Source organism: Acanthochromis polyacanthus, chromosome 6, assembly GCF_021347895.1.
Source record: "Acanthochromis polyacanthus isolate Apoly-LR-REF ecotype Palm Island chromosome 6, KAUST_Apoly_ChrSc, whole genome shotgun sequence".
NCBI lineage: Eukaryota > Metazoa > Chordata > Actinopteri > Pomacentridae > Acanthochromis > Acanthochromis polyacanthus.
The window spans coordinates 37,541,928-37,567,328 of NC_067118.1; the positions used below are offsets into that span (position 1 = coordinate 37,541,928).

Here is a 25,401-nt window from a genome sequence, read left to right on the forward strand (position 1 = left end):
TTTGACGTGTTGCAGTAGAAAAAGCACAGGTGTAAATAATAATTTCCGTTCAGCTCCCTCAGTAGCAGTGCTGATGTCATGCGTGTTGGCTTGCTGAAGTAGTACAAATAACCATGACAGAACAAAGAGGCTGGCTACAATTTTAATGTATTTAGCCTTACAAATGGTGTTCTGCTCCTGTGGTGATAAAAAAATAAGATTTATTACGTACTATATACAAATTATTATTTATCTGACAATTTTTATTTAAAAAAAAAACAAATCTCATTTTATTTTTTCTTTATTACTTCAGTGGTTAGATTTGTGCATATTTTCACATTTCAACATTCACTGTCAGCAAAAAAAAAGTCATTAATAGGTGATTTTTCAAGCTGGAGTGTAAGTCCAGTGAATCCGGTCACGTCAGTTCAGTCATTTCCATGATCAGCGCTGCCACGGTCGAGCTGCCACACCCAAATGCAAAGTCCAAACTCTGTCTGAAGATCCCAACAACCTCAAATGTTTTTCCTGAGTTTCCTCCATAAATAAATTTGAAATCGGTTAAGACCAACTTGAGGGTCTTTAACAGATATGACTGTTTGTCCTCCATCTTTGACTGCAGATTTTGCACGGCCACATGCCTCGAGCATCACGTTAAGTCCAACCGGATCGATGTTGGTTTGGCTCCTTGATGACGAGTCTGTGGGGGACGTAAGGTGCCAGAGTTCACCTGATGGGCAGACTGGGAGGTCAGCTTAAGATCCATTGCTGAAAGAGATCAGCAGTATTACAGGAGTCCATCTGAATCTGCCCTCCTCTCAGCTGTAAACATTTCCCACTGCTGGGATTCTTCAGAAGATGATCCTGGAGAGTAAAATAAGAGAGGAGAATCAAAAATGAGGCTCAAATTAATTCAATAACATGCTGTACACCACTTACATATTCCACATAGAATGGTTTAGAGAATAGTATAATGTGGTAAACATCCTTATTATCCCAAGAGTTTGATGAGAAGATCTCTGCTGTCGGTCTGGTGTGAACAAAGCTGCAGCCAGTATCATAGCTAGTTAGCTTGACACTAAAAACAGCTAACCAAAAAATAAAATCACCTCATCATCACTTCTAAAGCTCACTATTTAACACGTTTACCTCGTTTTTGTGTGGTTTTCTAGTAGTTTATTAGCATTTCTTGGCTGGGTGCAATATGTTTCTAGACAGCCCACCGATTTTTGAACAACTTGACAGTAACATTCAGCGCTGGAAAGCTTTTCCTTTTTTTCCAAGCATTATGCAAAGCACAGCTAATTAGTTGATATATCTAGTGTCATCTATCCAGGGAGCTAATAAATGCATTTGAATAAATGCAAAACTTTTTCTGTAAATCCGGCCCCTGGGGTTCCTCACCTCTGTAAACACCCACTCCTGTTGTGGAGACACACTGGTGCCCTTCCCCTTCAGCTGGCACAGTTCAATCTTCACCGGCTCTGAGGCGTGAAGACACAGCTGCTTTCCAATGTTGTGGCGCAACTCCTTATGAGATGTATACTCAAAGTACTAGAAGACACAGTAATCCATTTAGAGCTCAATTTCTAACAAGGAAATCAAATAATTTCATATTTAACGCCACATTACTAAGTCAGAGTTGCCGCACCTGGTTGCCGCCCATGTTGTGACACTGGTACATGATCATGGGTTTACCACCCTGGTTGTTCTCTCCAACATCCAGGCAGGTATTAGAACCAGAGTTTCTAATCTTTTGCAAACATTGACACACAATAACACTCAGATACAGCCACAGTTATGCAACACATGCCGTGTGTACACTGCTATCCACAAACTTCACTCACCGCTCCAAGTTTGTCTGGGGTTAAGTCTGGAATGAAGATCTCTGGGTAGATGGTGTTTAGGTACCAGGTGAAGTTCTTGCACTGAAGCCGCTCTCTCAGCTTCAGGCGGTCAGAGATGTCTCCGTACCTATGCTGTAGCAGTGAAGGGGCAAAACTTAGGATTACACTTTCACATCAACTGGTTGCAGCAGGAAGTATGAATTCAAGTCATAAAAGCTTCAGAGCAAGAGTGATTAACGGCAGTGTATCAGTTTAACATGTAAAAACTGACCTCGCTGGCCATAACAGCAGCATTCTTGTTGCGGCGATAATAGACCTTCTTATAGTCGTCCATCCAGACTTCAGCGAGGCGAACCTGGTTGCGAGTGATGACCTCTGTGCCTTTGGGGAAAGTGTGGGGGGTCTTAGTGCGGAAGACGTGGCCGACCACAGAACAAGGGAGGATCTCTAGCTGACCTCCACACTGCCACACCTGTGGATCACATATGTTACAGGTAAGAATCAAGCACTCAGTCTCTAAACTGATAATCACAAGGAGACAAATTACGTAATGTGTGGAATTGTGAAAGCAAAAGAAAGCTGACCCTGAATGACATCTCCACATTCTCACCGCCCCAGATCTCCATCTTGTCATCGTACGTTCCAATGTGTTCGAAGTACTCCTTTGAGATTGAGAAGAGACCTCCAGCAAAAGTAGGTGTTCTGAAATTACCATAGGCAGACACAAAGACTTTAGAGACTTGAATGATTCAAGATGTTCCATATGAAACCAACAAGATCCTTCTTACTTGACAGGGTAGGTTTCGTCCTTGCGCAGCTTCTTTGCATCCTCTGGGATTGGCTCCCAGCCGAAAGTCAGGCTCCAGTCAAAGTTGCCTCGGTTGAAAATGCGGCTGGTGACCACGGGTTTATGGAACTGGAAGGAGTTGAGGTCAATGGTGACGATTTTTGGACTGACCACTGCTTTCGGCTCCTCTACAATGCGGACCAACAGAGGCTCGAGCCACCCATGGAAACACTCACCTGAAAAAGGGAGAGATAACTTGACGTTTCCTTCTTACTTGCAACAACCAGTGTCAAATATCAAGTGTTATGATGGATCATAGTATGAGTATATCGAGCAGATGTATGAGTCCAACGTGAATGATGGACTGTTGGATTTTATGACTGTATTTAGCAAAATAATCCTGATTATTGTTATATAGCCACAAGAAAAAAACTAAATCATTAGAGAATTACTAGAAATACAGCTTTTGTCCAACTTTTTTTTTGGCTTTTTTTTTTAATAACAATGTCTTTATTTGTTTCTTACATGAAAATCACTGTAAGAACTGTATGCCAACATTTCTTGTCCCAGGTTTGTAGGCAAAGAATTTGTTTACATATTGCACAGATTTTGATAAAAGATTACCTTGCCAGAAATGGATTGAGTTAAAAGAACTTTACATACTGCCAAACATGAAAACAAATGGTACATTACATACTTAAATGCACAAATTATATTGAGAAGGTCTACAACAAAATATTAATTTAAATTTAATCAGCATCTTGTGTCAAATCAAAATTTCTCACAAAGTCTTTAAATGATCCCCACACCTTTTCAAATACAGACAGCTTTTTTCCCCTAATACATGTAATTCTTTCTAGAGGATATACGATGAGCATCTGTTTCACCCAGTGCACCAGTTTGGGTCTGCTACTTTTTTTTTTCCAATATATTGCAATTATTATCCCCCGCCTCCACGAAGTGGAAAAGGGGGATATAGGTTTGTTATCCCCTGCCTCCACAAAGTGGAAAAGGGGGATATAGGTTTGGCCTCCGTCCGTCCGTGCTTCCATCCGTCCGTCCGTCTCTCCGAGATGAAGGGGACAGCTTTTCTCGGAAACTATTACAGCTAGGATTACGAAATTTAGTGTGTAGCTTCACACCATGGACACCTTGATCAAGTTTGAAAATGAGACCTGTGCGATAATATTTAACAGAGTTATGGCCCTTGATCACTATTTTGAATATAGACTCATAGACATCACATGTGACGGGGGATATTGATGACCATGTCGTCTTGTTTTTTCAGTTTTTGAAAAATTGTGTTTTTCTGGATATATTCCTAAAATGAAAAACGCAGGACTTTTTGGAATATCCTTTGATATGATTGACTCTACTGCTATTTTAACCTCCTCCCAAAAAAGTTCCACTTCAGGACATGTCCACATACAATGGAACAATGTTCCTTTATCATTTAGACACTTTGTACATATATCAGGTATATTATGATTATATCTGTGCAGTTTTTCTGGTGTAACATAGATTCTCATAAGCCACTTGTACTGAAGAAGCCTAAATCGAATCTTGACCAATTGTTTATGTGCTCTGGCACATGCCAATTCCCAGTCCTCTTTTGAGATATCTGTTTGCAAATCCTGATTCCATGCTCTCAATTTAGAGTCAGTATTATCAGTCGAAGTGGACAATAATAAATTATATAACTCTGATATAGCACCCTTACTCAGACTATTTTTAGTAGTAATTTTTTCTAAAACCGTTTTTTGAGGTTTGTTCATATTATTCTGATTAGTTCTAATAAAACTTCTAAGTTGAAGAAATTTGAATAAGTATTTTTTTTATTATTATTATATTGGTATTTTATTTCCTGAAAGGACATTAAAGCATCTGTATTTGGTTTATACAGATCTTTTATAGTCTCTAATCCCTTCAATGCCCACTCTCGAAAAACAGTGTCTGCCCTTCCAGGAATGAAACCTTGGTTACCCCAAATTGGAGAATAGAGAGATAAATTACAAGGCTCCTTTACAAGTTTGCGAACTTTAGACCAGATTTGAATCATATTTTTAACTATCGGATTTTCACTTTTTTTAACAAGTTTAGAAATTTTGTCTGAGTAAAGGTATTGTGGTAATGGTAAAATCAGACCCTCTGACTCCATCTCCCTCCACTGCGGGATGTCTTTTGTCTCAAAATAGAATTTAATTGACCTCAGTTGTGTTGCCCAATAATACCACTTTATATTTGGACATTTTAGTCCTCCTTTATTATATGGTAACTGTAATAAGGACAATCTAATTCAGGCCTTAGAATTTTTCCAAATAAATCCTGTAAATAATTTTTTAACCTTTTCAAAAAATTCAGTTGGTGGGGGCAGAGGTAAATTCTGAAAAATATACAGCATGTTGGGGAGCACATTCATTTTTATTACACTAATTCTACTAATCAAAGATAAAGGTAAAGACATCCATCTATCCACTAATCCTGTTACATCGTTCATTAAAGATTCGTAGTTAGATATGACAATCAAATTTAGTTTGCGCCTAATTTCTGTACCTAGATATTCAAAATGATCCACCACTTTAAAATACTGAGCTTGTGGGGCTGGTTTTTCCCACCTCTTTCTCATTAAGCAATAAAATAGAAGATTTAGTATTGTTGATTGTATAACCTGAGATTTTACTAAACTCCCTAATCAGATCTAGGATAACAGGAATTGTCCTGCTAATATGTGAAACAAATAAGATAACATCATCGGCATAAAGTGCAACTTTGTGCTCAGTATTACCGATCGATATTACACTTATTTTAGTATTTTTTCTGATGGCTATTGCCAGAGGTTCTATCGCTAAAGTAAACGAGAGAGGCGAAAGTGGACAGCCCTGATGACATCCTCTCTTTATTTTAATTAATTGTGAGACGTTTTTGTTAAGACCTGAGCTGTTGAATTTAAATACAGTAATTGAACCCATTTTAAGAATTTGTTTCCAAATCGTTCTCGGACGTTAAAAAGATAATGCCACTCGACCTTATCAAAAGCCTTTTCAGTGTCAAGAGATAAGAAGACCTTATCTGTAGTTTCATCTAATCCTTGGAGAATATTCAAAACACGCCTAACATTGTGGAAACCCAGTTGTCCAAGAACAAATCCATTTTGATCCCTATGTATTATGCTAGGTAATGTTTCTTGAAGTCGTTTTGCAAAAACTTTGCATAAAATTTTTAGATCAGCATTTAATAAGCTTATTGGTCTCATATTTCCACAAGAATTACTTGGCCTTCCAGGCTTTGGCAATAATGTTATTAGTGCAGCTGTTAGCAATGGCGGTTGGCTTCCACTCTGAACGGACTCAAACATTTCTAAAAGGGGTTTTAGCAATTTGGATTTAAATGTTTTGTAAATATCAATAGGGAGTCCATCAGGACCTGGTGTCCTGCCAGCCCTCATATCATCAATTGCCTTGCTAAGTTATTTTTCTTCCAAATCAGCTTCTAAAGTCTTCAAAAATCATTTGAAACTTGTGGAGTTTCCAAACCATCTAAAAAAGTATTTTAACTATCTAATCATTTTGTGTTTCTGAATTATAAAGTTTTTGATAAAATTCCCTAAATTCTTCTTTTATCTTAACAGGATTGGTTATCATGTCTCCATTGCTTTTCCTAATTGAAGTTATTGCCTTTGTTGTTTCTAACGGTTTGATTTGCCATGCTAACAGTTTCCCAGTTTTCGCACCCTGTTCATAAAAGGTTTGGTTAAGCCTAATAATATCCACAGCTGCCCTGTCTGCTGACAGTGTACTGTATTCTACTTTTAGGCTTAACAGTTCCTTTTGTGTATTAGGTGTGCTATCCTTAATCATAAGGTTTTGGGAAATTTTAATTTTTGACATCATAATCTCTTTTTATGAAAATCTCTTGATTTGGACGAGGTATAACTTATTATATGTCCTCTCAAAACAGCTTTGAAAGCATCCCATCTAATTGCAGCAGTTGTTTCAGTTGTATTGTCTTTAAAGTAGTTATCTATTTCTTTTCCAATATATTCGACAAAGTCATCATCCAGTAACCATTTTAGATTTAAACTCCATCTCGGTGGATCTCTTACAAGAGCCTCATTCTATGTAAATATAGCCGCATGGACCATGATCAGACAATAGTATAGGATCGTAAAAACAGTTATTAATTTTAGAGATCAATGTACCAGACACTAAAAAATAATCAATGCGAGAGAACGTCTTATATGTTCCAGAATAACAAGAATATGCAATTTCATCAGGTTTAAAATGCCGCCAGATATCAAGTAAATTCAGCTCTTTTATAAAATGATTGATCATTGTCCTACTTTTACTGTGTGTTTGGTCAACACCTGTTGATCGGTCTTTGATAGGGTTTAACGTACAGTTCCAAACACCAGCAATTATGTATGCCCCAAGGAGGGAGGAGAGAGGCAGAAAGAGGTCAGTGAAAAACTTTGGATCGTCCACATTCGGACCGTAAACATTCACCAGGTTTAGACTTGCTGATAATAGTGAGCCTTGGATAATTAAACATCTTCCAAATTTATCCTAGATTGTATAGAGCACTTGAAAAGGAATTGAGCTGTGAATGAGGGTCATAACGACAGACCGGCGACCTGTCCTGGGTGTCCCCTGCCTTCGCCCGAGTCAGCTGGGATAGACTCCAGCACCCCCCGCGACCCTAGTGAGGGTAAAGCGGTGTATAGAGGATGGATGGATGAGGGTCATAACTCCTCTCGCCTGAGAATTAAATGATGCCGAATATACAGTCCCCTGCCATCTTCTACTTATTTTAACATGATCTTCTTTTAGGATATGAGTCTCCTGCAGAAACGTAATTTTAGCATCTGAATCTTTAAGTTTATTCATAACTTGTTTTATCTTTTTAACTTTCTGTAGACCTCTACAATTCCAGGAAAAAAACTTAAGCTTTACACTTTGTGACATTCAAATCAAAAAAGGACATGTTTTTCTGGCCATTTCTCTGAGCAAGGTTAACAATACAACAATAGAACAAACTGTAAACTTGCTGAACATCAAAACCAAAAAATAATCCCATTGTCCACACTAAGTGGCTACCCCCCTTGTCTATGTCCGCTTCCCCTAACCTGTAGGAACAGATCCTAAAACAGAAAAATAAAAAACAAGAATCCTCAAAATAAAGATCCCTAAGCTCTCCAGCTCCATTCATAAATTATTAAACACCTGTTGTTTGTATGCACAGATCCCCCCCCCCAAAAAAAACATATAATGCTAATACATTAGGAACTACTGCTTCAACTTCGGTGAGATAAAAAGTAAAAAAACAAACTGAAATTAAAATATTCTAGCTTTTCCCATCTTAAAACAAACAGAAAGGACCACTGTTTATGGAGATTACCCAAAGTACTGTAAAAGTCAAAGAAAAAAAACAAACTAGAATAGCTTATATAGCCATTAAGCAGGAGAGTGTTATTCAACAATTACTAACGTTATAAAATATATCAAACTTATTGGTCCGATGAGCTCTCTCTCTTGACCCCGAGTATGAACTCCTCCATGTGTGATGGCTGAGTAAATGTCAGTGTTTCACCTTTGTACGTTACCAGCATTGTAGCAGGCGATCTTATCCCGTGCCTTAGTCCAAGTTCACGCAGTTCTTTATGCACCGAGTCGTATTGCTTCCTCTGTTTGTGCATCTCTGCTGCCAGATCGGGGTAAAGCCGTACGTGAATATTCTTGTACAACACGTCCTTCTTGCTTTTAGCAGCTTGCATCACAAGTACCTTCTGCTGGTAGTCCAGAAACTTCATCATGAGGGGTCTTGGAGAATCTCCTGTACCCCTCTTTGGCCCAATACAGTGAGCCCGCTCTATTACTATGAGCGCTCACAGCTGCAAATCCAATACATCTGGAAGTCAGGTCTCAAGAAACACACAGCAATCAGGATTCTCGGCTCCCTCGGGGAGATTTACAAGTCACACGCTCAAACAATCATCTTCAACATTGGAAATAGGCGTCTCCGCATGTCCAATTCGGTTATCGCAGTCACTTACCCGTTTTGTAATTTCTTAGATGCCTTCAGTATACCATTTAGATGGCCGTAAACTCCGTTCTGAAATCACCCACCGCCTTCAGAATCTCCTCCTTGACAAGCATAAGTTCACTGCAACCATATCCCTCAAGGGTTGCGGCAAGTAGTTTAGGCATGTCCTCGCTGCTAATGCCAGCTTTGTCAGCGGGGCTAACACTAGCGTCTTTGCTAGGCCTCTGCTCCGATTTCCCGAAATCAGAAAGTTTCATCTGCAGTTTTCCTTTATCCTTGCTGGTTTTTGTTGGGGGTGCCATCTTCTCTTAAGAAAATTAATTCCTCCGTGCTCTTAAGAATCAAGTCCACGGTCTATAACAGGATTATTGTTAAGACGATATCGGAGCTGGATAAAGCCTGTGCTTCTAGACGGCGGCCATATTAGGAACTTGTTCAACTTTTTACTCCTAATCCTGACAGTGTTATGACCAACTGAGCTACACACGGCTGCTTAAAATGGCTTCTGTGACTTGTGTATTTTTGTGTGTGTTTGCATCTCCTCACAGTGTGAATCAAGGAAGGTGAGCACTTCACCCTGAGCTTTACTGGCACCCAGAAGCCTGGCAGTGATGAGGCCCTTCCTCTCCAGCTGCCTCACAACATGGACGATCTTCAGCTGTCGCACATACTCTTCGAGGCGGCTCTTCAAGTGCTCTGCAGAGATGAAACAACATTTTCATCACATAGCTCGTGTCTGGAAAAAAATTGTCAAAGTGTACCCTCAGTGCCACATTGACAAAAAAAAGTCAAACATTCATAACGTTTATACCTTTGAGAGCAATGCCAGAAGAAGTGACAATGACGTGGAAACTCTGCTGATAAAAATGGGTCACACTTCCCTTTTAAGAGCTTTTATGACCACAAGGAACACCGTATAATTCTTATAAGTTTCAATCTGAGTGATGTCACGCATTGACTACTGCAACTCTCTTCTGGCAGGTCTCCCTGCATGTACAGTCAAACCTCTACAGATGATCCAGAATGCAGCAGCATGTCTGGTCTTCAACCAGCCCAAAAGAGCTCATGTCACTCCCCTGTTCATCTCCCTTCACTGGCTTCCAGTTGCAGCCAGAATCAAATTCAAAACTCTCCTCCTGGCTTACAAAACCTTTACAAGAACGACTCCAACCTACCTGGATTCCCTGATCCAGGTCTACTCCCCTTCACGCCCACTTCGCTCTGCACGTGAGAGACGCCTGGTGCTTCCAGCCCAGCACGGCTCGATATCGATATAACTAGCCAGACTCTTCTCCTCTGTTGTTCCCAAATGGTGGAACAAACTACCAAACTCTGTGCGTTCTGCTGAGCCCCTTTCTACTTTTAAGAGACAATTGAAGACTCAATTGTTCAGAGAACACCTAGGCACTTAATCTGAGTCCACCTTAGGGGTAGAATAAGTCAGGTGGTCCTAAACCCAGCACCTATTTAGCGCTAACAAAGTTGGGAAAAAAAGGGGTGGGGGGTGGGGGTGGGGGGGTGTTGGCAATTCTTCCGCAACTTGATGGCAACACCTTTGACCAATCGCACTTTTTGCACTTACTACAGGTTTTTCCTTATGTCTGAATTCTTGCTGGTGTTGTACGTCGCTTTGGACAAAAGCGTCTGCTAAATGAAATTGTAGAATTGTAGAATCAACCAACCACATGTCATGAACTCTAACGACAGAAAGCTGCTGCTTTGCTAGTCAAAGCACGTTTAGATACAGTAGGAAACATGTACATACAGCTGAGGGTAACATTACGTTCACTTACGAGAAGAAAGCTGACTGAGGATATTTAAAGCTCAGTTAACAGGCCACTGAGCATTATTCATAAACAACAGATGCTGGAGCCTCTGATAAGCAGTGTGTGAGACCATCTATCATCACTCCAAATCATCTTTTACTTGCTTTACTCAGGACTGATCAGGCTAATGTCAAATATTGTAGTGTGTGTATTTAATTTATCTTTTAAAACAATCTAACAATCACCTTTTTCTGTTCAAAAAGTGTCAAAACATTTTAATTGCATCTGCACTGATCAGCATTTTGAAGTCACTGTTTACTTATTCCTTATGCTCTTTTGGTGCAAGGACTGAAATGATGCAACACTTAAGCTATAATAGTTTGTGTTGCTTGAGGAACTGTAGTAAACCTGATCTGCATTTTAAATTATATTAAATTCATCTTTCCAGTTACTCACTACAATATGTACCAGCTCATGCAGTTTGGCATCTGAACAGAGTGTGTAAACTGTAGTGAAAGTGTCTATGAACAGAACAAACACACCAGTGAAGTGTTAATAGCAGTAAAAGGGGCTTATAAAAACAGCCCGATGCTGCTGCACAATAACGCATTTGCGCGTTTTCCATAAGAGAGCAATTATCTCGTTGCATGTTAAGTCATAGCATTTACCACGGAGGGTGAAACACTTTCCTGTAAAAACATCCTGCAAAGCTGCACTCAGAGACTTGCAAGCTGGTCTCCTTCACCACAACTGCTCTGTCACATCTGCCAACTCTCACGGAGGTAGATGTGCTCTTGCAGGATCCTCTATCACTCATATAATTTAGTGTAGCCGGCCTTGTGGACATACCCTTGGTAAAACACACAGGGTCATTCTCATTTATGACGCTGCAGACCGTTACAGTGTACGTGCACATCACTCTCTTGAGCTATTTGTAAAACCCCACCTGCTCGCTGTTGTTTGATCAAGCTGCTAAAATCCCAAGCGAAGACCATTTCTAGGCCGTCCTATCAAAGCTGATGCAGTGACTGGAATGTTGCCCTAAATACTCTGAAGGCCAGTTAAATGAATAAATTACTTATAACTTGGGCCTTCCTAGATTTTCAATATTCATTTCCCGCCTGAAAAAAAACACAACAGCTTCCTGTTTTTTTTTTTAAATGCAGCAAAAACTGTCTGTTCTTTATAGTAAGTGCCAGCCTTCACTTATTGTTAAACCATTATTGCTACCATGTACTATTTCTCCACTGAAGCATGGCATTGGAATTTCACTTCCTGCTCTGCCTGTCTGCTAAATTTTTATTTGATATTTACTTTACTGGCACACCAACAGATTAGCAGAACAACTGAGTTTATCAGTTTGTTCGTCACTCTGTTCCTGATTAAGCGACAAAACAGAACTTTCTCTTATTGTCACACACCTCTAAAGTAAACACTGTTGTAGCTTCCTGTCAAGAAGTCCTCCATGTATGCTTTTGTTGTATTAGTACATGTTTAAGTTACACAGGGTTTCTGTAAACATCAGCCAGTCAAATGTATTGCTTTTTAATGCTATTCTCTAAAAAATTTTATGCCACGACCATGAACTCAACAAACTACACAGGTTTGTTTTACATGAAAACTGTCCCTACATTCACCATTTCTGAATCCAGAAACCACCCATGACCACCCATGGGCTGTATTCATTCTCTGAAATCCACGTTTTTGAGCCATTTTTGCTGGAATTTGTGTTTTCCCTTTTCCCAGCTCTCCTCCGCCTGGTCCATTCTGCCGGCCACTTTAAAAAAATGCATTTTTTGGCAAATGTACCCGACCAGCCGGAACAATTATCGCAATTCTTCGACATGTTTACGAAGATGCACATATCTGACCAATTGCAGTCTATAATTGTATACTATTATTGTCAAATATTTTTCTTGAAAACTGCAGCAATAATTTTTAATGCCACTGAGAATCAAATTTAATGATTTTTAATGCCATTTAAGGCCTTCATTTTTACAAAATCAACTTAATGACTATTCATACTTTTTAATGCCCTGCAGAAACCCTGTTATATCATACCTGCTGTACTGGCATCGTCTACCAAGATGATCTCTTTCAGCAGGATAGCAGGAGATGTGTGCAGGACGCTGTGCACCGTCCTGAGGAGTGTGGACCAAGCCTCGTTGTGGAAGACTATAATGACACTGGTTGTAGGCAGAGGAGGACAGCGACGAAACTTCCTTTCCACGCACCTGGGCGAGGCAGGTGCCATCAAAATACACAGAGAGACAAAGAGGTGAGTGAGACAGAAGGCGTATCTGATGAAACAAAAGTCACAGAAGATCCTGGGGCGCGACGTATAATGGGCCATTGTGTGCAGGCATTCAAGATCTGCTAACAAACATTTTAACTAGCTCAATGTGTGGCTCTCGTTAACAATCGGCTCATTTTCAAAGCCAATGGTAAACAGTGAAAGGGGAAATATCTCATATCCTATTAGAGTGTAAAAGCTGTCAAGGTGGACAAATATTTACAGAGAATGGAAGCATTTACAACAAAGACAATGTTTCAGTTTCAATTATCAGGATACTCAACACTGTGCAAACTATACTCCGTTTCAGTGGTAACAATCATATCAGGCTTTTTAACTCAATCATTTTCAGGAAAACAGTATGCAAATAATTAACTTCATTGATCCCAGCTAAGGAGCAGGGTTGTATCTGACCTGTGCACGTCAGCACGCTTGTTGGTAAAAGAGTGATCAGTTCACACTGACAACATGCTCTTACTCCGGAGGCCTCGTGTCATCCCCGAGACTTCGGCTGAGCGAGATCCGGTCACTGGCGAACTGGTTGAAACAATGCCGTGTCATGCCCTCCTCCTTCTCCTTCTCCTCCTCTGGGCTCAAGTGGTCTGTCTGAAAGGCCATCCCACCAGCTCCGGGGGCTTGGGCGTCCTGAGGAGGTCTCTCCAGGTGAGGTTTGAGCTGAGCCTGAGTGTAAAATCCAGCAGGGCAGTTTTCGTCTTCTGTGGGCTGTTCCTGTACCGGTGGCTGCACTGGGGTTCCGATCTGGAAGCCGATGTTGTGGACAGCGTCTCGGACCATGACCATCATCTGGTCCTTCTTGTTCACCAGCTCCTGCAGCCAGGGGTCCCCAGCAGATGAGGTGCCAACGTCCCTCTGGAGAACCACCAGGGCCACCAAGAAGATAGTCCCCCCAAGGAGCACCAGTTTAAGTGGGGACATACGCCGGCGTGGAAACAGATGCATGTTTCCGTGTGGGTGTTACACCTAAAGGCTGCTAAACAGAAAAAAAGAGAGAGGGATTACAACAGAATGAAAGCTGGCTCCCTGTTGACTGGCCTCAGGGTTTTAAGCTAACTTCAACAAACTCTTTACTCAAAACACACTCCTCTGTTATCCTTACCTGCTATCACTTGCTATTCCTGCTGTAAAAAGAGAAGACGAGCAAGAGCAAAATCCCACAAACCGGTTTGTGCGTCTCCTAAAGTGTCATAGCAGCTGGCAAATTAGCCAAGCTCGCTCAGCAAGGATATCGCTGCAATGTAGGACATCTGTGTGTCCTTAGGTGATCACTGTAAAGAGACTCACTCTTACTTGGTCATAATTAATTTGCTTTATTCTCAAGCCAGCCGACTTCATAATTGATTCAAGAGGACACTCTTTTGGTGTTCCAGAGAGAGCAAACAACCACAGGCCACTGTGAGTGTCTCTAATGGGAAACCACAGTCATAAGGAAGAAGGAGGAGGAGGAATGAAAAACATTGAATCACACAATATTAGGGAGACTACTACTGATTATTTCCATTGTGGATTTATCTCTGGGTTATTTTCTTGATTTGCATTTGTGTAATTGTTTGGTTTAATAAAAGTCAGAAAATGGGGCAAAATGTTTGATTAGTGTTTTCCAACCCCAAAACATTAGTGCCATAGTAGTAAATAAATCAGAAAATATTATAATTTAATAATCTGATATCAGAGAATTTTGCCTTTTTAAATACTATACCTTTAAATCGATTACAGAAATAGTTGGTGATTAATTCAATAGTTGACAACTAATTGATTAACTCGTCAGTTACTGTACATCATTGCCAAAACAAAGTCAATATGTGAGTCTGTGCTTTTGAATTTAATGTCAAAATATCTATATGTGCCATCACGATAAATTAATTTTATCAGGAATGCATGAGATCAGGATAATTATACAGGTTAGCATCTACAGTTTGGAATAGCAAGTAGCACCAGTAGAACTGGCAATATGAGGAAATAAAAATGCCAAGGAGGCCTTTAGTTGAACACATTACAGCAAAATGAAAGAGGAAGAGCCGCAAACATCCTGCTTTCACTGAGTCTTCATGAGGCCATTCACAGCTTTAAACACCACACGAGGAAACAATGTACTACCTTAGTAGAAATCACGAATTAAGTTGGCGAAGACAATCTGACATTAAGCGTCACAAATAACACCAAGGTGTACAGTACCATAATAGTTTATGATTTGTGCTCTCAAAAAATATCGCCTCTTACCTTAAACTGAGACGCAGTTGTCGCCCACTTTCACCTGCCTCAGTACCGGACTCGGTGTTTCTGTGTGAAGCCGACAAATGTTCCGGGCTCTTCTTGGAAGTTGTCAAGCTGGAGCAGAGAGCGCTGCCGACTGTTGTGCTTTCGGAGCGAACAGGTGCCATTAGTTGGAATAATTAGTGTGAGCGAGTCCCCTGCTGGCCGCGCGCCTCCCCAGCTCAGCTCCGCGCGCATCTTTGTTTCTCTCTTTAAAAAAAAAAAAAAGGAAACAGAGCTTGCGCCCCTGTATTGACAGTTTCACGCACGTGGGAGAACGCAACATAAAACATGTGACACACACACATACACAAAAAAGACAAAAACTGTAAAATAGATAATCCAAAGCGAACTCCGTGGCCACTTTATGAGAAACTCCGTGATTCAATAACACATAAAATGTTGTTGGAAATGTATATTTTCAGTAAATTCCTACATTTGGTTTTTACTGGATTGCACTATGCTGAGAGGAGAGCATTCCAGATGATCACCATAGACAATTTTTCAGACCTTAACCCAGTCCTGAACAAAAGTTTGCACACATTTTTTTTTCGTACAATGTATGTCATGGGAGTCTTGAGTTTCCAATCACTGAATCATGACAGAGTCACTGAAACCCATGAGTCTTTGTCACAAGAAACAGTTATTCACTTTGGTTCTTCTATGGATTTATTATAAGGTCTTCTGGGGAAAAAAAAATCTCATGTCAAAAATATACATACCGTGATTAAACTGCATATTCCATTGCCCTGTCTCTATTGTTTTTATTGTTTTTAATGTGTGCTGTGTATGTACAGAAATGTTTTTGTATGGTGTCATTGAGTGGCAAGAAAGGCACCTTCAAATAAAATGGATTATTATTTTTTATTGAATTCTCAGTTTTAGTGATGTAAAAAGCTGTGTTAATCAAATTTTCTAAGTGTTGTAAACTTCAACTTCTTGTGAATGACTATGATCGACTACAGTTGGTGACTCCTCTGAGCCAATTTAAATAGGGCCTGTTTGATACTTATTAAACTCTGCCACAAGAAGTCAGGAAAGGCACACAGACTAAATTTAAAGCAACTTTGGAGATCAGAATTAATCCAAGGAAGCCTTTCCTCTAGAAGCGACACCTTAAGGCTTGACCGTTGCTGGTCACATGGACAAAGAAAAAGCCCTCTAAAGGAAAGTTCCACGGCCAGATTAACCAAAAAAAAATGAGTTATTTGGAGATAACAATCAAATATATGTTTGTAGGAGAGAAGGTGAGGCCCTTAACCCGAAGAACGACAAACCTACCATTAAGCATGGTGGTGGCGGTATCATGCTCTTTGGCTTGCAGTAGAACTACTGTTTTACACAAAGTAAATAGAATAACGAAAAATGAGGATTATCTCTACATTGTTTGGAAAAGGAAGGAAGTCTTGGACACAGTTGGATGTTCCAAATAGACAATGACCCCAAACACAAATTAGAAGTGGTAAAGAAGTGGCTAAATCAGGCTATAATTAGTGCTTGAGACTAATCTGACCAACACCCTGATTTAAACCCAATCAAGAAACTGTTGGCTATGAAGAAGAGACAAGTTTGTGTTCGAAAGAAAAGAAAATTAGTTTAACAGCACTAATTCTGCAAAGAGGAATAATCAAAGATACAAGCAGAAGCTTGTGGACAGCTACTAAAAGCACCTACTAGAGGTAAAAAAAAGTCTACGGAGAATTTAAACCTAATGTAAGCATTGTTGTACCTATATTTTTGACATTTTTGCGGAAGATCTTTAATATATCTTTTTGACAAAGATGCATGGGTTTCAACAATTCCATCATAGAAAATTCAGTTACATGAGTCATCAGAAACTAAAGACCACCAAGATATGATAAGTTCATGCTAACTTTTGTTCATGACTAAAATGACACCTGTGTATGAAAACATTATAGGGGTCATAAAAGTCCACTTAAAGGATGAACAGTAGTGTCGGGTTGCATCAGACTGTGCAAGAAGTACCTGTAGAAGTGGCCATTGATTGTACTTTATGTGTCGCTGTGTCATGAATCTATTATAGTAGCATTAGTGTTTTTCATCAGGGATTAGGAGGAATTTATGTCACTTAATTAATGTTCAGCATAGAGTGTTGTAAGTGAACATTACCTCTACCTCGACAGAAATTCATTATTCATATGCAAGCAATTAAATACTCTCTCCCGTATCGTCCTCTTGAAACTATAGACTGATTTATGCAGAAAAGGAGATGGAAGCATCTCTCAGGTTACTGTCACAGGGAGGAATCTTGATTGCGTGGTGCTGATTGACACGAGAGCTAAATTAAAGCTAACAAACAGAACACCGCGAAACAGGCTAAAACTACATTGTGAAGTAAGCAGTCGACTCATTTTGTCTTTGTTCAAGAAAGAACGTCAAATGAAACAAATACAATAAATTCAAAGAAAAAAAACAGTCATTTTTCGATTTCTTATCCAAGGGGAATTTAATCAAATCAATCATTGCACTAGTTGTTAAACTGCCACTTCTTTTTAAAAGGAAAATGCAACAGTGTTTAGTTGACCTTTCATTTTAAGGACAGAGAAAGACCAACGAAAGTGAGGAGCTTTTTTGTAGCCTCTTCAGGCAGCGTTTTTGGACTCCAACAGAAAAATGAGCATATATTACCACAGAGTGTAAAGCTTCAGGAAACAACAGTTCAGCTCCTTCATCAGTTCCAAAGGCAACATAAAGACTAGTATTCTTCAGTAGTCTCATTGTGGACAGAACAACTCATTACATACATTCATCTGATTATTGTTTGAAACTAATTTTGGGGGGTTACAAACCTCCATGTGAAAAACACAAAACAGGGTTGAATACTGTAGTGTAGAGTTGTGAATATTGGTCCGTGAAGTATGCAGACTGCGTCATCTCAAGGCAATACAGACATGAGCAGATTGAGAATTTCTGCACACACTTAATCCTGAAGCTGTCAGGTAACCAGTTTACTTTGACATTTCCTTACACAATCCAAAAAAACCCCACATATTTCATAGGCTTTTGCTTATTTCAGTTGGAATGAAATCAGTCAGAATCACAGTCCAGTAAAAGGCGCAGCAGACATAATTCTCTTCAAATGATCATTTTGACACACACAAAAAAAAGAAAATAAATCAGGAATGGACACACAACTCCGATGAATAATATAAAACATGCCTTGCAGCAACCAGTTTGGCAAGAAAGCATTGTCATACAGTATTGTAAAAACCTCACAGTGAAAAATTACAGTATGCCCCTTTATAGGTAAAGATCAGCATTCAGTTACATGTGCTCACACCCATACATTCAGTACACACACACATACACTCTTGTATAAAATGTTTCACAACAGTTCAACAATCTCTTCTGTTCTGCATTTCGAATGCAACTGCCCTTCCTTCATTTCATACTTCTCGTTTTTTGGCTCAAACCAAAAATACATTGCAGGGAGCGAGTGTTCAGTCGTACATCTGAGTAAAACTACAAACAGCCTCAAGTCCAGACTGCGGATAATCACAGACTGGAAGAAACAAAGAAGGCCCTGATAAGAAACACAGAGGTCCAAGCAAAAGTTGTTGTGTTTTTTATTTGCATTGTGTTCATACGTGTGCATGTGCGTTTCCTTCATTAGTAAGTCCACAAAAAAAACAAAAAAAGTGTTCATCCCTGTCAGTGACAGTGACGTTTCCGTGGCCTTTTTCTCTCAAAAGATGAATAAATTACTTAAGGTTACCGTACATTTGAGCAGAATCGTTAGTGTGTGTTTCATATCAAACATTTGTTCTTTGGTTATTTGTCATCCTTCATGTTGTCCTTGCATATTTTCTTTAACGAAACGTAGTTTTTGCTTTTCACGAAAAATAAATAATGATTCCACATGAAATACTTGTACTATTGCTCATAAACACAAGCAATGCCACTTCCGTCCTAAGGCAACTGGGCTTCATTATCTCTCGGGCAGCTTGGGGAGGTGGGGTAGCCTTCAAACATGACCGACGGCTGACACGTGTGCATCTGAGTTGGTGACGTGAACATAAAGACTCGTCTCCGGCGGCCGTCTCCTGTCCCCGGTGTGTTTTCACCGAGCTATTGGTGCTCATCGCCTCATCGAGCTGACCACTCAGTCTCTGCAGTGTCCGCCTCATCAGTGCAGGGGGAGTCAGTCTGCGGTCGGCCGGTCCGTCGCTAACTGCCCGGGGGGCCGCTGGTGAGGAAGTAAGTGGTCATCTCGCCCTTTCCCTTCACCTTGACAAGACCTCGACAGTCCAGCTGGTATCCGTTGTTGGCCAACACGTGGTACAAGTCCGTGGTCACCTAAGAGAGGATGCCGACATTTGACACTCAGGATATGAGACATTCAACCCTTCCAGAGAGAAACAGTGTCAGTCCCAGTTTCACACCGAATAATCTCCCTAAAGCACCGTGATGAAGGCAGAACGTAAACAGAGGAAGATAATGTGTAGAAGAGAATGTTTAAAAAGTAGTGAAATGTGTATAAAAATAGAGTCTGCATCATCCATTATCTTCATTATCTATACACCGCTTAATCCTCGTTAGGGTCGCAAATGGGCTGGAGTCTAACTGAGCTGACTCAGGGAGAAGGACACCTGGACCGGTCACCAGTCTATCACAGGGCTACACACAGAGACAAACAACAGCACTCACATTCACATCTACGGACAATTTAGAGTTAATTAACCTCAGCATGTGTTTAGACTGTGGGAGGAAGCCAGAGTACCTGGAGAAAACTCACAATACACAGGGAGAACATGCAAACTCCATGCAAGAAGATCCTGGCAAAGCTGGGATGTGAACCGGGAATCTTCTAGCTGCAAGGCGAAAGTGCTAACCACCAGCATCTGAAACAGTGTTTATCTATCTGGGTCAAACCAGCAGTTCTTGACAGTTCAACTGACAGAAAATTAATGAAGCTTTGATTATAAAATCATTATCAAAAAATGTATACCAAACATGTAATACTGAATGTGATCATTTGCTGCTTTTCTCTATTTTGTCCATGAATACTTATTAAATAATTCAAAATTGTCTGTCCACTTCCTTTCATCGCTTTCCTCCTGACTGTGCAGAGTGAAAGTCAAAGAAATCTGTCTGGAGCATATACTGTATATAAATATATATATATATATACAGTATATAAATATATATACAGTCTATGGTCTGGAGGCTGGGCTGCACAGTGGTGTACTTGTTAGCACTTTCGCCTTGCAGCAAGAAGATCCCCGGTTCAAATTCCGGGCTGGGCCGGGGATCTTTCTGCATGGAGTTTGCATGTTCTCCCTGTGCATGCGTGGGTTTTCTCCGGGCACTCTGGCTTCCTCCCACAGTCCAAAAATATGCTGAGGTTACTTCGTTACTCTAAATTGCCCGTAGGTGTGAATGTGAGTGTGATTGTTTGTCTGTATATGTAGCCCTGTGACAGACTGGTGACCTGTCCAGGGTGTCCCCTGCCTTCGCTGAGTCAGCTGAGATAGGCTCCAGCACCCCCCGTGACCCTAGTGAGGATAAAGCGGTGTATAGAGAATGGATGGATGGTCTGGAGGCCTTCACAATCAGTTCTGCGGGCCCTCCAGCAAAAAATAAGTGTCGATTAAACTGTTGCTTCAACCAATTAGGCCCTCTAGCAGGCGTACGGTGACGTCAGCGTATTCAGACCCTTTGATTGGATAGCCAGAGAGTTTACTGGCCAGAGCTAGCAAGCTGCTCGAACAGAAATATAGTTAGATTTAATAGCTATTTTGTCAACCCACAATGGTTGAAGGAGGAGAAGAAATGGGTTTGGTTGCAGATTTATTGTCAAAGCCACTTTCAAGACGGACTTTTTAAGAAAAGCTGGACATCATTAAGAAAGGTCGGGGAATTCCGGAGCTAGCGAGCCTGTCACAAACAGGAGACCGCTTCATATATTTAATGGCATTGTTGAGTATTCAGATGTGATCTTTTCAGTACTACATGACATAAAACTGGATGTACAGTTTTGTCTGGCTAGGGTAAAGGAGTTTTGTGACACCGTTGAGCGAGAGAGAAGCCGATACGAGGAACTCTACAAGGTCCCTGAACGCACCGCAAACGTTCCGAGCGCACGCAGAGATCAAGCGCAAGATCGTGGCGCGCACTACCACCAACTCCACGGCAGGATTCTGGACAGTATTATTTTTCAGACGACCATGAAAAACTGATGTTTGTCACCCTCCTCGACCCCCAGAAGTTTCTGGAATACAAGAGAAATTTCCCGCATGCAGCCTTCTCCAGCTTACCACAGAGCCACGGAACACTTTACCATCTGTCTCGGCTAAAACCAGAACTGACTGTAATGTATGCCATGGATGATTTTGCAGGAAAATCTCCCACTGATTTCCCGGACTTCCTTCAGCAGAAAAATCTGAGTGAGGGCATGGGGCAGCTGTACACATTTGTGTTTGGCGGTGACCATCCCTGTGTCCACTGCTTCTGTCCAGCAAACATTTTCAGCACTAAAACGAATTAAAACTTGTGCCAGGGAGGATGGATTTTGTGTCCAAATAAGAAGAATTTTTGGTGAGTAAACCTATTTGCTATAAAGAAATGCTATTTTCCTCAATAATATTGCAGTTTTATGAGGTCATTATGGATGTTTTTTAATGTGTGTCGCAGCTGTAGCATTTATTGTGGCTACACGAGTTATCTATCGGTGATTCAACGGTTCTTTATACTGCATTTCTGCATAATTAGATGGTTTGTATAGCCATAACATAGTTATTGTGGTGTGAATTGATTCAGATGGAGCACTATTGAATACCTAGGTGTGAAATGCACGCCCCCACCCCCACCCACAAACTGGGTTTTAGGTTATATTATTAGCTGGCAATTTTGTGATAGTACTCCTAATGCTATACTGCAGATGAACGCTAAATAAATGTAATGAGGAGTGTAACCAACTGCTTTCTACAGATTACAAATAAGCACAGTATTTTTAAAATAATGACCACAACACCGTTCATAATCTATTGTTTACCTAAAAGTCATCAAAAGATTAATTCACAATAGAAATACTGAATATTTGCACTGTTTCTGCTTTGTGTTGCTGAAGGTATTTTGATTTGCAGTAACACACAGTGTACAACAGATGGAAGCACTGTTCTATTCTTCCATGCTTTTGATTTCGGAGCAGCTTCACAGCATGTGGGCTGTTAAACATTTCACAATAAGTGTCAACATCTGCTATATGAATCTATGAATAAAATTGAGCTTCTCTCAGGAACATGTGACGATCTTTCACCACTGAGGATGATAATATTGTGGTAGTTGTGTGGCCTCTGAGGGAATTCAAATTTAGCTTTCTGTCCTTCCCCAGAGGGACATTAGAGCCTGATGTCTGCTAGATAACAGCCTGTCCAGCGCTGACACCGATTCTTGCTCAAAGGCACTTCTGCAGATGTCTGAGCGTAAATCCTGAAAGTGAAGGACTGTGCAGTGATTGGATCTGTAGTATAAGCTTCCTTTCAGATACCACAAACTAGACTTTATGTGCTTTGGAGTAATAAACACCTGACAACCACAGGAAATGTGCAGAAGTTGTTTTCACAGTGACTTGGGCACAAATGAACATGAATGGAACATAAGGGGCAAACACGTTCATGTTGAGTAACCAGTGATAACAGCGTTATGACTAATTTCACAAGAAACCGGATTCATATTCTGAGCTGGCTGACTCATTTAGCAAAAACTGAATATGGCAAATATTTCTGATGAACATGAAGTCAAAAACTGCCGATCCTCTGCTGATAAGACCTCAGCACATTTGCAGTACCTGGATGTAGTCTGGTACTCCTGTGCTGTCCATCCGGCTGGCCACGTTGACTGTATTCCCCCAGATGTCGTACTGAGGTTTTCTGGCTCCAATCACACCTGCTACCACCGGCCCCATGTTCAACCCTGAGAACAAACCACCTGACTGTGAGCCATCACATTAGTTACACCAGTTTATCTGAATATTAATGCTGCTTCAGAGGAGGAGGATTACTGCTGTCTGACCCAACAGAAGCCTATCCGAAGAAGATTTATCAGATAGCGTTTCAAGCTCAACTTCCACTACCTCCCACGCTTACCTATCTTCATCTGGAAGTTGTTGAAGGAGTGCTCGTTGATGTATTTCATCTGCTCTCTAAGCCTCATGGCGTAGTCGGCCAAAGCGAGGATGTGTGAGCGGCCCTCTCTGTCGTAGGTGGAGTCGTTGAGACCGGAGGCGGCCATGTAGGTGGAGCCGATGGTTTTGATTTTCTCCAGCTGACGGAACCTCTCCTCGCTGATGATCTGGGGAGAAGTAATCAAAAAGAGATAAGCAGCACGTCGGCTACAGGTCAGCAGAGATGCTAAGTGACAGAATAACACAAACAAGAAGATGACTAATGATTCACTTCCATGGTGCACACCTTATCCAATCCCCTATATTAATTGGAGTTACATTACTAATCTGTATCTGAACTCACCTCGTCAAAGTCAGCGATGATCTCATTGAGCAGCCTGAGACATTCCACGCCTTCGTTGTTGGCCTCCAGCTCGACGTAAAACTCTGAAAAGTTGCTGATGGACGCGAACATGACGGCGACGCACTCACATGACTGGTAGTACAGCTCGTCATTCCGACGCTCGCGTGCGAGGAAGTGGGCAGCTACGTCTTTGGGCAGGATGTTGTGGAGAAGGCGGCGGTTGTACGCCTGCAGCTCCTCCATCTCCTCCTTCTCTTCTGTGGCCTTATGGGAGGAACAGCAAGAGTCACATCATCATCATCAGGTGACTGGATTCCTTCAAGAACTCAAAGCTGCTGCTATGGGACCGTTTGACATGTTGCAGTAGAAAAAGCACAGGTGTAAATAATAATTTCCATTCAGCTCCCTCGGTAGCAGTGCTGATGTCATGCATGTTGGCTCGCTGGCACACTGGCAAGACTTATATAGAATAGTCATTGTTATTGTTATTACTGACCTCGTGCTTTTTCCTGCTGTGACACGTCAACAGATCCGCTGTGAAAAACGCCTTTTGTCGAGTTTGAATAGTAGCAGCTTCACTTTTGTTTCTGGTTCGTAACTGAAACTCTTTTATTTACCTGCAGCTTCCACAGGAAGTCGAGGCGTGCAGTGGACTCCACCTGCTGGCCGTGCAGGTAGAGAGCCAGAACAAAAACGGTGAGGATGACAGGGGTCATGACCTTTAGGGATACCTTGGTCATGCTCTCCAGGCTGAGGAGGGAGAGAGGAGTCATGAATGAGTGTCTTGTATGGGAGTAAAACGTATTAAACCGGACACAGGAATGAGTGAAAACTGCTCACCACTGTTCTGCAGTTTCATTGAAACCAAGTCTAGAAAACAGACAAGAGAAAGTCATGACCATACTTCATGTGAGTCATTAAAATTAGCTACTACAATACATAAAAGACAACTTACTGTTGGAGGGAATCATTAACAGGTGATAATTGCCTGAGGGAACAAATTGGAACATATTAAAGAAACAGAAGAAAGTAGGTCTCTTAAAACCTAAACCCGATCATAAAAAAGTAGGCCAATTCTGACCTAAACTGCACTACTGTGACACAGAAGCTGAACTATTCAGGTTGAAAATTGGGAAAGAATGGGAGTACGTGTTATGTGAATGTGTGACTGTTCCTGGCATTGGACTCACAGGGTGTTGGCCATGACCAGCAGGTCTGCGTTGTCAAACAGGGCCACCTGAGGCCACTCCACCAGCAGGAGGAAAGTGAGCTGGATGAGCAGCATCAAAGCCAGCTTCCCTATGCTGCTGATGTGGAGGAACACAGAGCAGGCCAGCAGGGTCAGCAGTACGCTGTAGCTGAAATACTGCAGCACCGAGGAGACAGCAGGGAGGAGGAGGAGGAGGAGGAGGAGGAAGGTTTAAGGCGAATGCTCAAACATACTTTTCTTACACACTGAAAAACAAACACGAAGGCGAGCACACAGGCACGCACCTGTGCTTCTGTGTGCGCACACAAAAAGCAAACACTAACAGACACACATGTTAAAATGCTACGGAGCTGACCTCGGGGAAATGGCAGGGCATGGCCTGGCTGGAGCACAGAGTCAAACCGTCCTCTGCTGTCTTGGTCAGGTTGTGCAGCAGGCAGAGAGTCACCGATGTGTTCAGCTCGTTGAACACACAGTCCTCCAGATTCTCTGTGCTGCAGGTAAACTGGAGAGAAAGGAGGAACTAGTTAGCCAATAAGAGGAACCAGCAAGTAGTAGCAGGAGACACGTGTTGTGCTTAATACAGAAAGCCACAATTATAAAACATGCAATAATTCTCCTGAACGAGAACTACAAAGCTGACAGCAGGATTTTTGCACATCATAATAACAGATTTCACAAAAGCCACTTGATTATTGTAAAAACCTTTGACCTATATTT

At 41.1% G+C, this 25,401-nt stretch overlaps 3 protein-coding genes across 4 annotated transcripts in view; all 3 read right to left on the minus strand.

Annotated features, from left to right (window-relative positions):
• Positions 1-15,073, minus strand: part of LOC110946265 (polypeptide N-acetylgalactosaminyltransferase 6-like) — a 35,186-nt gene extending 20,113 nt beyond the window's left edge. The window contains exon 1 of the mRNA XM_051949139.1: positions 14,950-15,073. The gene's annotated coding sequence lies outside the window, so the exon portion shown is untranslated. The remainder of the gene's footprint in view (positions 1-14,949) is intronic.
• The window catches only part of LOC110958611 (polypeptide N-acetylgalactosaminyltransferase 6-like), a 35,186-nt gene extending 20,113 nt beyond the window's left edge, over positions 1-15,073 (minus strand). Inside the window, exons 1-11 of one of the 2 annotated variants that reach the window (XR_007942369.1) lie at positions 14,950-15,073; positions 13,190-13,702; positions 12,480-12,652; positions 9,199-9,348; positions 2,615-2,849; positions 2,411-2,528; positions 2,098-2,298; positions 1,827-1,958; positions 1,631-1,732; positions 1,384-1,533; positions 453-843 (exon numbers count right to left, since the gene is read on the minus strand). Coding sequence is in view for 1 of the 2 variants with exons in the window: in XM_051949140.1 (XP_051805100.1) it covers positions 730-843; positions 1,384-1,533; positions 1,631-1,732; positions 1,827-1,958; positions 2,098-2,298; positions 2,411-2,528; positions 2,615-2,849; positions 9,199-9,348; positions 12,480-12,652; positions 13,190-13,671 (1,857 nt within the window). In the remaining variant the exon portion in view is untranslated. Of the gene's footprint in view, positions 1-264; positions 844-1,383; positions 1,534-1,630; positions 1,733-1,826; positions 1,959-2,097; positions 2,299-2,410; positions 2,529-2,614; positions 2,850-9,198; positions 9,349-12,479; positions 12,653-13,189; positions 13,703-14,949 lie in introns of those variants that run through there. The other variant, XM_051949140.1, reaches the window with a different exon arrangement.
• Positions 15,074-17,422: 2,349 nt separating this feature from the next.
• LOC110958600 (adenylate cyclase type 6-like) overlaps positions 17,423-25,401 on the minus strand; it is a 36,745-nt gene continuing 28,766 nt past the window's right edge. The window contains exons 16-24 of the mRNA XM_051949133.1: positions 25,037-25,186; positions 24,662-24,837; positions 24,427-24,459; positions 24,312-24,341; positions 24,089-24,221; positions 23,472-23,735; positions 23,091-23,295; positions 22,793-22,917; positions 17,423-19,299 (exon numbers count right to left, since the gene is read on the minus strand). Coding sequence (XP_051805093.1) covers positions 19,171-19,299; positions 22,793-22,917; positions 23,091-23,295; positions 23,472-23,735; positions 24,089-24,221; positions 24,312-24,341; positions 24,427-24,459; positions 24,662-24,837; positions 25,037-25,186 — 1,245 coding nt within the window. The 3' untranslated portion in view covers positions 17,423-19,170. The remainder of the gene's footprint in view (positions 19,300-22,792; positions 22,918-23,090; positions 23,296-23,471; positions 23,736-24,088; positions 24,222-24,311; positions 24,342-24,426; positions 24,460-24,661; positions 24,838-25,036; positions 25,187-25,401) is intronic.